This window comes from Sander lucioperca, chromosome 13 (assembly GCF_008315115.2).
Source record: "Sander lucioperca isolate FBNREF2018 chromosome 13, SLUC_FBN_1.2, whole genome shotgun sequence".
Lineage (NCBI taxonomy): Eukaryota > Metazoa > Chordata > Actinopteri > Perciformes > Percidae > Sander > Sander lucioperca.
This window is the reverse complement of record NC_050185.1, coordinates 442,224-457,391: the sequence shown is the minus strand read 5'-3', so window position 1 is coordinate 457,391 and position 15,168 is coordinate 442,224. Positions and strand designations below refer to the sequence as shown.

Genomic DNA, 15,168 nt, shown 5'->3' with positions numbered 1-15,168 from the left:
ATTGGACCTTTCAAGACTGGAAAAATGTTGCCTGGTCTGATGAGTCTCGATTTCTGTTGAGACATTCAGATGGTAGAGTCAGAATTTGGCGTAAACAGAATGAGAACATGGATCCGTCATGCCTTGTTACCACTGTGCAGGCTGTTGGTGGTGGTGTAATGGTGCGGGGAATGCTATCCTATCAATATGGGCCAACATTTCTAGAGACTGCTTCCAGCACCTTGTTGAATCAATGCCACAAAGAATTAAGGCAGTTCTGAAGGTGAAAGGGGGTCAAACACGCTATTAGTAGGGTGTTCCTAATAATCCTTTAGGTGAGTGTATTTCATAAGAGTCTTTCTTTTGATAGATCAATACGGAGCAAAAGAAGTGTGGAAGCTTGCACTTTATTGGAAAAATCAAACAAACAAAAATATAATCTGCAGGGACAATGCAGCAAATGTGCTCAGTTAATGGATCCAGGGCCACTTTTATGTTCAAACCATCTTTCACACCTGCACTCAACCACTGATTGGCAGGAAAAGTTTTATATACACAAAGCACCGATCAACAGTGCTCTATTCTCCTGAACAACTAGACCTCTCTACACCACCCCATCCCCACCCACCCCTCCGTTACCATTCTGACCTAAGCCTACACCCAATGCTTCCCTTTGCCCCCACATTGTCCTAAATGCCCCAGTGCTCGCCTATGGAAACATGATCTGAGCATGAAAGGGACCCTGCACATTCAGGTTGGAAAAGGGCAGCCAGGAGCTTTGTTAAATGTAAGAATAAATGGCATGCCAAAAGCGACAAAAGCATAAATGCAGATTCCTTTCCAATGATTATGCTGCCTCGATAACAAAATGTAGTGCTTCTGCTGTTGTGAAAAATGTTCCCTCGCCAAATTTGTAGAAATCGACCCCACCACCGATTTGACGGTGTTAATGAATTATAACGTTCATACAGATCCTCAGTGTGACCCCTGGAGCCACAGATAACTATACAAGGCATCATGCGAGTACAGAGAGTATTTAGTGCCCCAACAGCAAAATGGGTCATCTCTTTAAACTTTATATTAACCTCTTTTAAAAAAAAAAAATCATCTCAATCACTCAAAATCCAATTCTACAATCAATCATACCCATGTATAAACCTGAAGACCTTCCACAAGGGGGAGGTCGGTGACTAGTTACATTTACTTTTCTTGTCATCTTCTCTGTAGGTAATCATGAATAAATACAAGCAATACACAAGGAATGTCTACTACAAACAATACATACAAAAGTGTGGTATAAAGAGGAGTTTGCAATTGTTTTCCTAATTTGGGGATGCTTTAAGAAGGTAACCATTGATTGATAATCAAAAGAAGTGACTCTCCCAGCCTCACCTGGAGAAAGAGGAACAAAAAAAGACAACTCAAATAGCGTATGTGTGACAACCTGACTGTTTTTTCCCCAGGTACATAAACAGTGATTCTCTCGGGTGTTGTGTTTCTATAAAGTAGGGGCTGATTCCTGTCCACATGGTTTTGAATGGCAGCACGCACTCTTCTTCTCCTTCTGTGACTTCGACATGACTAGATGGGCACAATGTCCGCTGTGATGCCTCTCTGAGATGGTCAGAGCTGCTCCCAGATTTTATTCAATAAGTCTTATTTGGGCCTTTAATTCTCAGAGACAGTGCTTGGATAGTTGACTTCGTGAATCATCTTCAGATGGGAAAGACCCGCCCACCTTTCAGGTTACATAAACTGCATCTGGTAGGACACAAAAAAACTGTCAACACTTTTTTTTTTTTAAACCTGAAAAACAGTTTCAGTCCCAGTAATGCAAGACCAGTATCCAGACTTCTAATGAGTCTCCAAACTAATTCTCTATGTACATAAATAAAATGCTAAAATGCTCCAACAAGGCAAAATAAAGCTTGGATTGCAAAATAATAGCTCCAAATCACAAGAGACTAGTATTGCTGGTTATTTTAAGTTCATTTCTCAGATACTCTGTAATAAATTATTTATTCTTAGAGAAATTTGTCTGTAATATCACCTGATGGATCACATCAACGGCAGCCTTTTTTTGTTTCAGACAATGAATCAGACATTTTGATTTTGTCCTGTTGCTATGTAATGCTATTGCCAAGGCATGTTACAACAACTTAACTTTTTAATAAGTCCATGGACATGGATATCATGCCTTTGTGGAACAAGTGTAATTCTCAAACTGTTGCATTTCATCATGACCCTAGTCTTGAGCAAGTAGAGCTTTGGTGGTTACACTTTACTTGAAGGTATCTATATAAGAGTGACATGACACTATCATGAACGTGTCATTCGGTTTTTGTCATGACAAGTTATGGTTAGGGTTCATGTGTCATGACTGTGTCATGACAGTGTCATGTGTTCATGACAGTGTCATGTGTTCATGATAGTGTCATGTCACTCTTATGTAGATACCTTCAAGTAAAGTGTTACCGCTTTGGTTTCCTGCAGGAGACAAGAAATAGATGCATAGGATGCAAAGCAGCCAGCTGGGGAGTCAAGTGTTATGGCATTTCACAGGAAAGGGTTGTGACTGGCACCAAAATCTGTGATTTCACAGCCAGTTCTGCTCAAACTAAATAGAAATAAATGTCCATTTTGTCGACACACTTGGGACCTGGAGTTGCAATTACATACGAGTGGTATAAGAAATTCTGCAGAGAGAGGTCCTTTCCCTGCAGCTCTGAGGGGGCTGAGACTGGAAGGACTAGGATTGTGGGTGACTGAAGCCTCTTTTACAAAGAGATTCCGCAACACTGCCGTAAAGAACACTAGCTATTGGGGCTTTGCTTTTTGACACTGAGCCAAACAATGCTGGCATAATGCTGCCCCATTGTGTGATTTAAGATAGCATTCCAGAAGCGAGATGAAGAAGAATACAGAAGGCGAGGCGGAATAACCGCGCAACAGTCCTGACTTGAACAAGCTGTGTGAAAGGGGTTTTGTCATAGAGGAGAGGATGAAAACAGAACAGCAGAGAAATGGAGAGTCGGGTCGAGCGATCGTTTCCATTTTCATATCGTCCAATCGTGGTTACCCAAGATCACCGAGATAAGGTAGGAGTCAGAAGGGGTGGGGGAGTTACATCACAGCATGCCAGTGAAACGCCACCATGGGCGACTTTAAGTCTTAGTGTCAAGGAATAAAGTAACAACTTTCATTCATCGATTTTGAGTATGTTACTTGTTATCCGAATTTGATTATTGTTAATAGTTTATGGGTGAATAAACACATTTCTACTGTTAACATATTTTGAAGTCAGTTCTTAGTTCTGTAAGTTATTTAAAACCGCTGGTGTCGGCAAAACCAACATTCAGTTGTAAATATATGATACTATCGCCAATCAGCACAAGCCTAATGGAGAGGGTCAGATTTGAGAGCTTGGACCCACACAAATAAACTCTCAACCTATGTGGAATATTTCACTTGCTGTTGAGTTTCTCTGGTTCAGACAGGCTGGGTCACTGAGCCCAGATGTGGAAGGAGTGGGACATTGTAGATGTGGACATCTATTACCTGTGCACCTGGACTGGGGCCAAAGGGGTTGGCTGGCCTCATCACAGGCTGGGTGTACATCATAGTGGGCTGCGTCATCATCATGGACCCCATGTGGGGAGGCTGAGAAAAGAAAACGCAGCAAGGATGGATTATACAACCTAAACCCACAAAAACACCTCCCAAAATAAGGTTCAACGGGGAGTTGCTGCCATTTCCATCTGCACTGAAAACAACTCTGTGGTACTGAAGGAAACCAGCCTGTTCAGTGAGGATGACACGACTGAGCATCATCACTCATCACTCCTGCTGTAGCCTTTAAAGGACTCATTTCAGCCCGGCGTGCTGGCAGAAGGCGACACATTTACTGTCATTCAGTGAACAGACTCCTCTCTCAGATACTGATTTATTCCCTCAAAGACAGCACATGAAAGTACTAACACTCGTGTTTAAAGATAAAATAAATACTGTACATGTTGGATACTTTTCAGAATACTGCACACCACACACACACTAATTAATATATAAGAACATCTCCTTGCATGCTGCCAGAGTCTGTGTGTGTGTGTGTGTGTGTGTGTGTGTGTGTGTGTGTTGACTTACCATTGCATATGCCATCATGCCTGTCGGTGTGGTTGCAGGGAATGCCATGACAGATGGTGCCTGAGGTGACATAAAAAGACAAGATGATTCCTTCTACAGAATCAGGACACAACCAAACCCAACTCACTGTTTATTATTAGATTATCAAACTCAAGTTAGACTTCAGCGTGCATTTTAATACAGCAACTAAAATTAATCTATTCAGGAATGTGTCTATGCGGTTGATTCTGTGACAAGATGGAGTACTGCAACACTGACGGGGGCTACCGACCGACGTCCGCCAGCCCGAAGTGCTCGCAGGCGGGGTCGAGACCGTAAACATAGACCAGGGAAGAGAGAGGGGCTAATGTTTGACTAAAGCTAACTCCTTATTGGCTATCATTTCCTCACCAATGTACGGTCTCTGGAGAACAAAATGGATGAACCTAAGCTGTGGATCACCACTCATGGACTGCAACATTATGATTTTCACAGAAACAACATGGAAACAACATTTATGCCACGAGACAGTGAAACTTTCTGCTGAAAATGTGTCAACTACTACCAAAACCCGTTAAGGGCTTCTAATCTTATCAGATTTCTATAACAGGAGAATGACAGACAGAGGTAAAGGAAAGCAAAAAGGAGAGTGGGATGAGTCCTGGCAGAAGTTAGTTACTGGCAGGTGCTCCTGGTGGAAAGAGATTAGAGAGAAAATAGTACAGACCCTTTCCTTTCCCTTCCTTCTCCAACAGCCCCTGCAGTGCTAACAAACCCAGATTTGTCTAACGTTCAGCCCTCTCGGGAAGGATACATTTCATTAACTATTCAGTCATTGGCAAGGGAGGCACAAGTGAGTCAGACATGACGCTGGTGCCAAAACTGGTGCTTTCATCACAGACTGTGCTCGTTTCATTGCATCGATGGCTCTCCTTCAGAATTCTTCCCCACCGACAATGTTTGGTTTGTTTCAGGAACATCTCACTCAGCGTTCCTCAGATGGTCAATAAGGAACGCATGGGGTTTTTTTTTGCATCACGTTAGGGGTTATCATTTTAACACTAGAAACCGTCATAGCCCACGCCATGTTATGTTGTTACTCAATTTCTTTTATTATTCTGTCATTGTGTGTGCCGTTTCCCTGTGTGCTTCAGAGGGCCCTATTTTAACGATCTAAATGCACGGCGTGAAGCGCCTGGCGCAGGTGCCTTTAGGGCGTGTACGAATCCACTTTTGCTTGTTTAGCGGTGGAAAAAAGGGTCCGTGCGCCGGGCGCATGGTTCAAAAGGGTTGTACTTAGTGTCTTCATTAATCAGAGGTGTGTTTTGGGCGTAACATGCAATAAATCAATCAGAGATCATCTCCCATTCCCTTTAAAAGCCAGGCGCGTTTGGACCTTGGAGCATTGCCATTATGATGGAGGATTTGCACCGTAATATTTTTATTTGTAATCTTTTGCATGTGTGTGTGTGTGTGTGTGCTGCTGTGCGTCCCTGTGTGTGTAACAAGCATAGTGCGCGCGCGCTGTGCACGAGCCTAGGAGCATTTTACTAATGTGCTGTTAAAATAACAATGAAATGCTGCGTTATTGACTTTAGACCAGGTTTTGCCTCAAGATAGCAATACGCCCAGAATGCACCTGAACACACCTCCCTGTAAGACCAGCACGCCCAGAATGCACCTGAACACACCTCCCTGTTAGACCAGCACGCCCATAGGCGCAAAGATGGGCGCAGGTGCACTTTTTATCTGATTGATAATCAATTAATTGAAGTAATAATCAACAGATTAATGGATTAACAAAATAGTCGGTAGTCGCAGTCCTAGATGCAACACGGTCCTTGGTCCACATTGGTCAATAAAAGGTGTAAGGTTTTACAATGCTGACAGTGGATAGATAGGTTATTTTAGGCAGCCAGAGTTGGAGATCTTTTTATTCTTCTACATTTACAACAGGGCTGCACAAAGCCATTGCGATATAACGGAATAATGAATCTGGGATGGGTGTAATATACTAACTATTGATTAAGTTACAAAATATAATTTGTACAACCTCTTCTTAAAGTCTGCATGCTCTGAAACCCTCTACACGTCCGATTCTCACGTGACCATACACGACACGCGCGCTACTGCCTAAACCATAGACTGTATGAAACTAAGCAGCCTAAACACACCGGTCATATCTGTGGTGGACGTTGTTACTTTATAGTTTAGAGCTTAATACATCCATGGGGTAGCGTAATTCAGAGGGCAGATTCAACGTAGATTAAAAACAGGAGCATAAATCAGGCATTAATGAAAGCGAAAACGGCAGGCGGTGATGACTGAGTGGTGAAGCGAGGAGAGCGAGCGGTAAGCGGTGTAAAGTCAGTAAACAGAGAACAATAAAACACCAAGCTTCTTAAGCTACCGTGGCTTCATCTGTTGTTAATACTGTCGGTAAAGTGAAGGCTGTTACAATGTGGAGACCGCAGACACAGAGACTAGAGTGTCACGCACACACAGCACACCTTTTTGTTTACTTAAATCGCACAGTTTTTGCAGTTATGTAATTGCACAGAATGAAAATCGCAATCTACAACTTGAATGGGCATGAATATGTTCACATCAGTTAACAAAAGGAATAATCTTCCTGATATTAAAATGCTGAGTGAAGTTTAGATAAAAAAGGAAGAGCAGTCATTATCAGTCCTTCCTCCTCTGTCTTCTTCTTTCCGCAGCCGCCTGTTATGGGTCGCCACAGCAGATCATCTGTTTCCATCTAGTTGGTATATGATCCGCATGTTTGATTTGCCATAGGTTTTACTCAGATGCCCTTCCTGACTGAATACTCTGTCCTTAGAGTGATAGATTCCGAATTTGCAGCAGTCAAACAAAAACTCACTCACTCAGAAAATGATTATGTCTGTCCAGAACCTGTACTATGACGCAAGATTTGGCGTTAACGAGGTAACTTCAGGTTCGACCCAGGGTTTTGTGTATCACAACGGTGGACCACTTGTTACCGGGTTCAATCGCCGTGGTAACATATGCTGAATACCTGGTTGGGAGCAGGTTATGTTGGAGATTAGAGATCAACCGGTGTAAAAGTACCGCCTACTGACCAATCAATACTCGATTGATTACGGCGTCACCGTTCTTAGAAGATCAGGTGGAGCTCGGTGCGCAGAGAGAGAGAGGTGCTCTCATAAAAAGTTAAAACATTTAGAGAAACATTAACGTTAACATTCCCCGATGGGTATCTTTATGAAAGATATAGATTTTCAGGGGAGGGAATTACATATAGGCTATTTGTCGGCTTCTTGAGCTGTGTGTTCCCAATGCACACATCGGTTTGAATTATGTTTATATATATTTTATTTGCTCTCACGATCGCTTCTCACTGCCAGGGTTGCAACTGAAATAATAGGCTAAAGCAACGACAGTTTATGGAAAGCACAAGTGTAATTATGGTCAGATCTTGGTCCTGACTGATGGGGAAGTGATATTGATAAGCGTTGGGATTTACGCATTTACAGCGTCGGCTGTTTTTTTGCCAGCTTTCCTTCCGGTTTAAAACAGTGTCTGTGTTCTTCATATTTATGTAGAATTATAGTTTGCTCTTCTGATGTAAAATATGCGGCTCTGGTAGATGTTTGTGATTGATCATGCTTCATGCCTCTTTTATGTGAACGCGGGTGCCGCTGGATTGGGAAACCCTCGGTTGACTGAACTAGTTGTTAACCAGCGTCGTGACACAGCTTATGCGGGACTGCGGTTGTTAGGTTAGGTGAAGACGGGTAACTGAAATAAATCCAGGGCATGTTGATCTTGATTCGTAGTACAGGCCTCTGGTGATGTATATCCTCAACGTTTTGGTTTGTAAAACACCGCAAATACGCAAGGCAGGACCTAGCACAAAAAGTCTTACAGGTTCTTAAAAGCTGAAATTATGGGAAGCTCCAGGTTACGGGTAATTAAGTTTGTGACAGTCAAAATGGTGGTAAATTTGATTCATTTGGATTACGGATAACTGAAGGTGCCACATTCGTAGGACTTACAGGACTATAAAGAAGACCAACTGCCATAAAAGGCGGCATAAAAATCATTCTTGCCCAACTCATTTGTTTTCCAGGGGAGTTACTGGCTGGGGGATTAAACTAGACAGGTGCAGATAGATGAGAGCCCTACCATGGCTGCAGGGTTCCAGGTGGTATTAGGAGCCGTCTTGGGTTGCCAGTTGTTTCCACCTGTCAGCTTCCTCTCACCAGGCTGACTCCAGTGAAGATCACTACAGAGGTCAAGTAAAAATGTTCATTCATTTATGTATAATATGCACTATTAGGGATAGGAAGTTAAATATTAAGTGAGTGCATTTACTTCTTTGACGTGCCGTTGCCAATTCCCAGATCTAAAAGACGATAGAAGCAATGGCATGAATGCACAGTCACAAAAACAACACACCTAATTTACACAAGGCATACAATTCATTTTCCCTGTAATGTTTACATTTTATGCAAATTTGACACATGTGATATTTATGTTCTAATAGTCTGCTTATAGCACAACTAGTTATATTTATTAAATGTTTGCAGTCATGGTCTTAAAAAAAAGGGAACTTACTGCCAACAAGATTGGCCAGTGACGAGTCCAGGTCGCTGGATACCAGTTTGTGGGCCTGTTGGCCGTTCAGGGTCATGCCCTGATTGAGTGAGGATGCCACTGTGGGTTTGAGGATATCACCTAAAACATCTTAATCAAAAGGGGGCAGGACAAAGGGAAAGACAAACACAGGACAGTACATAAATGGCACACACAAGGACAGAGAGAGAATGTTTAGCGTTGATGAGGCAGGAAGCAGGGCAGAAAAAACTCATCAAGCCAAGACTGTGTGAGAGGAGTGTGTGTTGAGACAACTCACCCAGTCATGCATATGCCATGCAATAAGCCAAGGCGCCAGAAAGTGTGTGTTTAACCCCAGAACAAGGGAGAAGAGAAAAAACAATGATGTGAGACTGTGAGCAGCCTAGAACTCAGTGAGGGTGTACAGTACAAACAATAAGTGTGTAATAGATATTCAAGGTGACAAATGTAGCAATTTATTCTTGCCAAATTAATAATGATTATATGTTGGTATAATATTACCATGCACTAAGACGCAAAGGGTGAACTAGTCTTTAACCTCAATCACATACCAGTGACCATGGTTATCTAAGATAAGATTATTTTCTCATTAATCACAATGAATGGGATTTCCTCAAATAATCCATCACATCTCTCTCTCTCTCTCTCTCTCTCTGATAGAAAGAGACAGGATCAGTGGGGAAAACGGTGGTAAGTGTGTGTGTGTATGTGTGTGTGTGTGTGTGTGTGTGTGTGTGTGTGTGTGTGTTTGTGTGTGTGTGTGTCTCTCTCTCCATGTGCCTGATCACGTGTCTCGCTGTGAGAAGTCAAGACAGCCAAAATCACAATGGACCTGGGTGTTTTATTTTGAAATGTTTTATTTTTATAAAGTATCCGGCTGCACTGTGGTCTTCCTGTATGCGATTACCTGCCTGGCTTGACACATTCGCTCGCGTCTCGTGCAAGAAATAGAGGTGACGCCGAAACGATTGCTGCAGTACGCAGGCTGACGCGGACACTACGCACCCGGTATGAACGGCCAGATTGGATAACATGGGAGCTGAAATGAAAATAGCTGCGCTACGCTGCAATACGTGACGCTTACGCGTCTGTTGTGTTTTCACTGTTACAACTATAAATAAATAATATTAAGTAAAAGATGTACTACTTTCATGCTGATGCAGCTGCCGGTTTCTGTCTGTAGTCACCACTCTACAGCCTTTCTCAATGTCCCGCCCACATCACTATCTGATTGGTTACACGTCACATCAACGCTACTGTAGGCTACTGTGCCACAGATGGTCAAAGCTGCTGCATTGAGCGAGTGGAGCTGTGTGTCTAACGTAAGGCAGCAGATATCGCTTAGTTGTATATTTATATATATCTCTCTCTCTCTCTCAGTCAGTAATCAGTCAAATCACAATAATCGGTCAAATTAGTGACTAATTGGGGATATGCTTGCTCAGAACATTCATAGTCCACAAACAATTCAAAGTCCAGCACATTTGATTTTCCATCGCCTCAAAATAAGCCAATGAATGTGCAATCTGTCCCCCCGACCTTCAGGTGGCAGCAGAGTACATGAGGTCTGCTGGCTCCTAAAGGCCAATGGGAAGATAAAATGGCAGTGCATGTAGGAGCACAACACTTACCTGTAGAATCCATGTTGTTAGCATTGGTGTTGTTGCCAAATACTGACTCAAAGTCAACATTAAGGCCTCGAGGGTTCTGTGGCTGCTGGGGTGTTGGGGAGCCTGTAAACCCTGTTGTGGCAAAAAAAGAAAATGTACTATCAGTAAATAAATATTGACACCACAATACATCTGTTCCTCCCAACACAAGCAGGTAAACCTACACCAACTAGGAAAGCAAAAATCAGTCTATAAGTATTTCACAATACTATTTAAAAATCACAACCAAAAAATAAACATTTTCAAGTTCCCCGCTGGACAACAAAAACTACACTTATTGACGCTTCTTGTGCTTAATAGTCAATCTTAGATTTTCTTCTTGTGTTTACTCCGAGAATTAGAGTAATTTGAGTCCGCTTCTCTAACACGGAAGACTAAGAAAGACTTTGTTACCCCTTGGTTTGAAAGTGCAGGCATCCAGGCAGTCTGGCGGTGCATCTGTGGCGCAGGGCGTGTGATTAAAGGTGGCGATCACTAGCTGATATAAATGACCGGAGTAAGGTAATCGGGGTGAATGCAATCCTCGATCAGTAAAAAAATGCCCATATCGGCTCCGATCCGATACTTGTGATATCACTACTTGTAACACCTTGATCAACCTGGGAATACCTACCTCTGAATAGACCAGCAACAGCTGGGGACTCAGATTGGAAGAGTGGAGTGGTGTTGTAAGGGCTTGGCCCACAGAAGGAGTCTGACACACAGCAACAACAGCAGACATGCAAAGGAACCAGACAGAGAAAGAAGAGGGAGGAAGAGAGGAGAAGATTATGAAGATATGAGACCAGAAAAACTACAGCAGTGAAAGGGCAGCAAGGAAGCCAAGCAACTGTGGGAATGAATTTCTAACAGAGAAAAAACAAAGATCAGGATTTGCAGGACAAAAGCGGAGGAAGCCGGCACTCATCACATGGCTAGACTAAATACAGGACAAAATTCAGGGCAGCATACAACTAGTGGCTTACCACAAAACATTGCAGACTCACAACCATAGGCTTGCAGAAGGCAGAGAGGAAGAAAGTCGGCATGTTTAGCAGGAATGTTCTGTGTTAACACTCGTGTCAATCTAGTTCTACTCATGACAATTCACAAATGTTACAAAACATCTCACTACTCTCATGTCAGTAATCTAGAAGCCAGACAGTTGTCTGTACCTGTAATAATTGTTCCTATCGACTTCCGGTTTGGGACGGAGTGAGCAAAAATCCTGCAAAAATGATGTCCATCGATGGCTTCCATCTTGAATAAGTTTCTCTTTCTTTTCGTTTCTCTCTGTTGTTCTTTCACATAACTAAAAGCCCCTTTCACAGATGCACTGCAAACCTGAAATGATTTAGACATTACCCAGAGGAGCTGTATGTGAGAACGCAAATGTCCAGATCAGTTGGAGAGGACATTAAATGGACTTTACCCTGCCACTAAAAAGTCTGTGTAATGTCCGATTGTGTGAACAGAGCAGGTCATTGTGCGGAAAATTCACAACGAGTGAGTGGGTGAGTTTATGACGTTTCTACCATAAAGCTTGCATGAAACCACTGAAGATGAACAAAAATGTCTAATGATGACTAGATTTGGGAACTTCTGTCGGTAAGGGCTGAAGCCAAAATCGGCAGACAAATTCAAGAAACGGCAAAAGACTTTGTTTTTGACCAAATTACAAACTGGCTCTCTGACTCCTGTAGTGCCCAATCTTAAATACAACAATATACTATTGTAATGCAAGCTAACACAACATTCTTATTATTGTAGTATATAAAAACAACCAGCAGGGGATGGGGTGGGGAGGGTGGATTGTTATGTACTGTATTTAGAAATTGAAAATCTGATAAAAAAAAAAAAGAAGAAAAAAACGATGCCAGAGAAACGTTTGAGTCAAAAAAGTTATCGTAATGATCTGGAGAAAGACCAAGATGGACATTCATGCAACAAGGCTTTTGGCCTTTGAAATACAAACAGAAAGACAGAGAGCAAATAAAAGATATAACAGCCTTAATCAAAGAGAGTTAAGTGAACTTAGCCTGATTGTGGAAGGAAACACATATTTGGTGTAGGGGCAGCATGCCAAATCTTGGATGAATGTGAGAAAAGTGTCAGGCAATGTTTTGACCAGTGACCCTCTTTTTCCCTACTGCTCTGAAATATACCTCTATGTATTAACTCCATAACTATCTTAAATTACATAAAAAAATCAGCCAGGATGACGTTATGTGACTAGTTACATCAGTACAGCACATTAACATGTTGTGTGGTCACAAAATGAAAGCTGGACTGTAAAAGAAAAGAGAAGATGCGGCAAAACAATCCCACCAAACACTTCATGGCTAGGAGTCCTAGAGGACAGGCTGCCAGCGTCCGAGGACGCTGTGGACAGGTGGACAGCATCGACAATAGGTAGTGTGAGGAAAGGGTTTGAGTTGGGAATGGATTCCTCCACAGCTTCTGCAGCAGAGGTGAAAGGTTCTGAGTGATCCAAGGGGGGAAAAGAAAGACAAGACAAAAAGAAGGAACAGAGAGATTATGGTGGAGAGGAAGGTGAGAACATTTTAAGAGAAGTTAAAAAAAGTGCATGCAAGATGATGTACAAGGGAAAAAATGTCAGTGATGGAGGTGAGAAGGATTAAAACAGTGTTAAAGATACAGACAGGCTGATGTCATGCACTCTGTTGCACAGCTCTTATTGGCCCATATTTCCTGTCTGACGATCAGCTTTATCACAACCAGTCCACAGGTTAAGAGTCGTCATTATCAGAATGGTCAGAGTCCAGCACACGGGGTGATATCCAAAGACACATATAGTGTCTCTGGATATCAATACAGCATATAGCTGTATATGATGTTTGTGTTCAGAACAAGTCAATTTGGAGAATCTTACCAATGTTACCAGTTACTAATAATACAATAAGTGCAAACATGAACAAGGCAATCATATGGCAGATACTGTAATTATATAGCATTGCCATTTACTTACAAGCTCTTATTGCATTTGACAAGAGTCAAAATGTTGATCTTTGTCAGACAATAATTAGTAAGAATCAAATGTGCCTTAACTCTTACTTTTGAAAAGCTTTCCCCCTACAATAAATAACTTAAGTTACGTGTGGCCTAATCTGAAACTTTACTTTTAGTCTGCTCACTAATATCTTAAATTGCAGGCAAACACTGCTGTCATCCGTCAAGTATTTACATACCTTATGATATGACACTGGAGTGAAAAGCACGCAACAGAAAAAGTTCAACATCAACTATAGTTCAAAATATATGGCCAACACCTTACACTTTAAACTTACCATTACTAATACCCGAGTTGTATTCTCCGCTCGTCTTTAATTCTGTTTTTCTGTATTCATATATACAATATTTAATCATAGGTACATAGGAATCATACTACGGAATGTGTGTACTGAGGGGAATGGTAGAGATATGTGTGTGTGCTAATAAGTATGTGACGTGTGTGTGTGTGTGTGTGTTTGTAAATGTGGAAACAGGCAGGACTGAAGTGTTGTGAAGAAGAGCGAAGCTCTCACCTCCCCATGTGTTGCTGGTGGAGAGAGGCAGTGGCTGCTGGAAAGCTGGCTGCAGGTCCAGCAGTTCATTGGCTGCCTTGGAGGTGCTGGAGGGAATCAGCAGGAAACCATGGGCATGGAGACAAAACATTGCTATTAGAAGAAAAACAATATGACTGCAGTTTTGTCCTGAGCAATGAACGGTAACACAAAGATATTTTTTATTCATTCTTATCTCGGGGTACAAATTCTGGTCTTAAAATTGTTAGTATGTTACGTTGCCCCCTATTTGCATAAGTATATTCACTCCCCCCCCCCGCATTTTCTTGTGCTTCTACTGTTATCAGTAGTGCTGCTGCAGCGCCCTAGTTTATAAACAGGAATCAAAGTTTCTAATCTTAGAGAACTCAGATACTGTAAACCATTTTGAAACGTTTAACCCTGATTTTCCACCGGGCGCGTCTGTGCTGCGTTCCGGTTATGTTCCGTCCTCCGCCACGGGGTGTTAGCTTGTCACTGACGATTATGCTGCGCTTCATTGTTCTTGGAAATTGGGAAATTCCGACTTCTGACGAGGAAAGATGCAAAGAAACGGTACGTCCATGTCAGAATTCACAATCCCCGCAACGTGGGCTTCGGGCTGGTTCGTGCCACTATCTTCGGGAGATGGCAGCACCACCAACAACGCTCTTATTTTATCAATAAAGGGCGTAAAATGTATATGGCCCCTTCTTCTTTAAGCACTGCACATTCTGATGCTCAGGTTGGTTCAGATGTTACACTGTTAGCCATATTGTTTCAGCTAATAATGTTAGCAATGTGAGGCCCAGACCCCGCATTCGGGTCGAAGGGGACGTTTCCTCCCTGGGTGATTGTACGTGTCCACTGCCACGCTTCCCATTCATTGCAGAGAAGTGGGGCGTTGAGTTGCCCGCTCCTCATTTGCATAAAGTTGAATTCAGGCTACAGCAACTGCAGCTTATTTCTTGCATAAAATGTTTTCAGAAACACATTTCAGTGAACTATTTTCGTAAAATAAGATGTTGGTCTGCAGACAGCCCCATGTGAAGCGTTCGTCCAAACAGGTGCAGCCATCGCAGTTGTAGGAGGGCGGAGCCTGTTTTCTTCACTTATCAGTGCTCAGTAAAGAGAAACTGGGAATGCTGGGAAGCCGGGCGATCCCTGCCGTCAAAAAACGCCACAGCGGACACAAACCATGGCCAATAACTAGAAGGCGGTGCATGCTGCCCGCTCTTCCTCTGCCTCTACTTTAT

At 42.5% G+C, this 15,168-nt stretch overlaps 1 protein-coding gene across 20 annotated transcripts in view; it reads right to left on the bottom strand.

Moving 5' to 3' along the window:
• Nucleotides 1-367: 367 nt before the first annotated feature.
• The window catches only part of picalma (phosphatidylinositol binding clathrin assembly protein a), a 40,887-nt gene continuing 26,086 nt past the window's right edge, over nucleotides 368-15,168 (bottom strand). For 2 of the 20 annotated variants that reach the window (XM_031310766.2, XM_031310769.2), the window contains 10 exons: nucleotides 13,916-14,001; nucleotides 12,699-12,851; nucleotides 11,005-11,085; nucleotides 10,353-10,463; nucleotides 8,701-8,829; nucleotides 8,458-8,488; nucleotides 8,269-8,368; nucleotides 4,120-4,179; nucleotides 3,538-3,639; nucleotides 368-1,740 (listed from right to left, as the gene is read on the bottom strand). In XM_031310766.2, the coding sequence (XP_031166626.1) occupies nucleotides 1,726-1,740; nucleotides 3,538-3,639; nucleotides 4,120-4,179; nucleotides 8,269-8,368; nucleotides 8,458-8,488; nucleotides 8,701-8,829; nucleotides 10,353-10,463; nucleotides 11,005-11,085; nucleotides 12,699-12,851; nucleotides 13,916-14,001 (868 nt within the window). In that variant the 3' untranslated portion in view covers nucleotides 368-1,725. The remainder of the gene's footprint in view (nucleotides 1,741-3,537; nucleotides 3,640-4,119; nucleotides 4,180-8,268; nucleotides 8,369-8,457; nucleotides 8,489-8,700; nucleotides 8,830-10,352; nucleotides 10,464-11,004; nucleotides 11,086-12,698; nucleotides 12,852-13,915; nucleotides 14,002-15,168) is intronic. The other 18 variants (XM_031310767.2, XM_031310783.2, XM_031310770.2 and 15 more) reach the window with 12 other exon arrangements.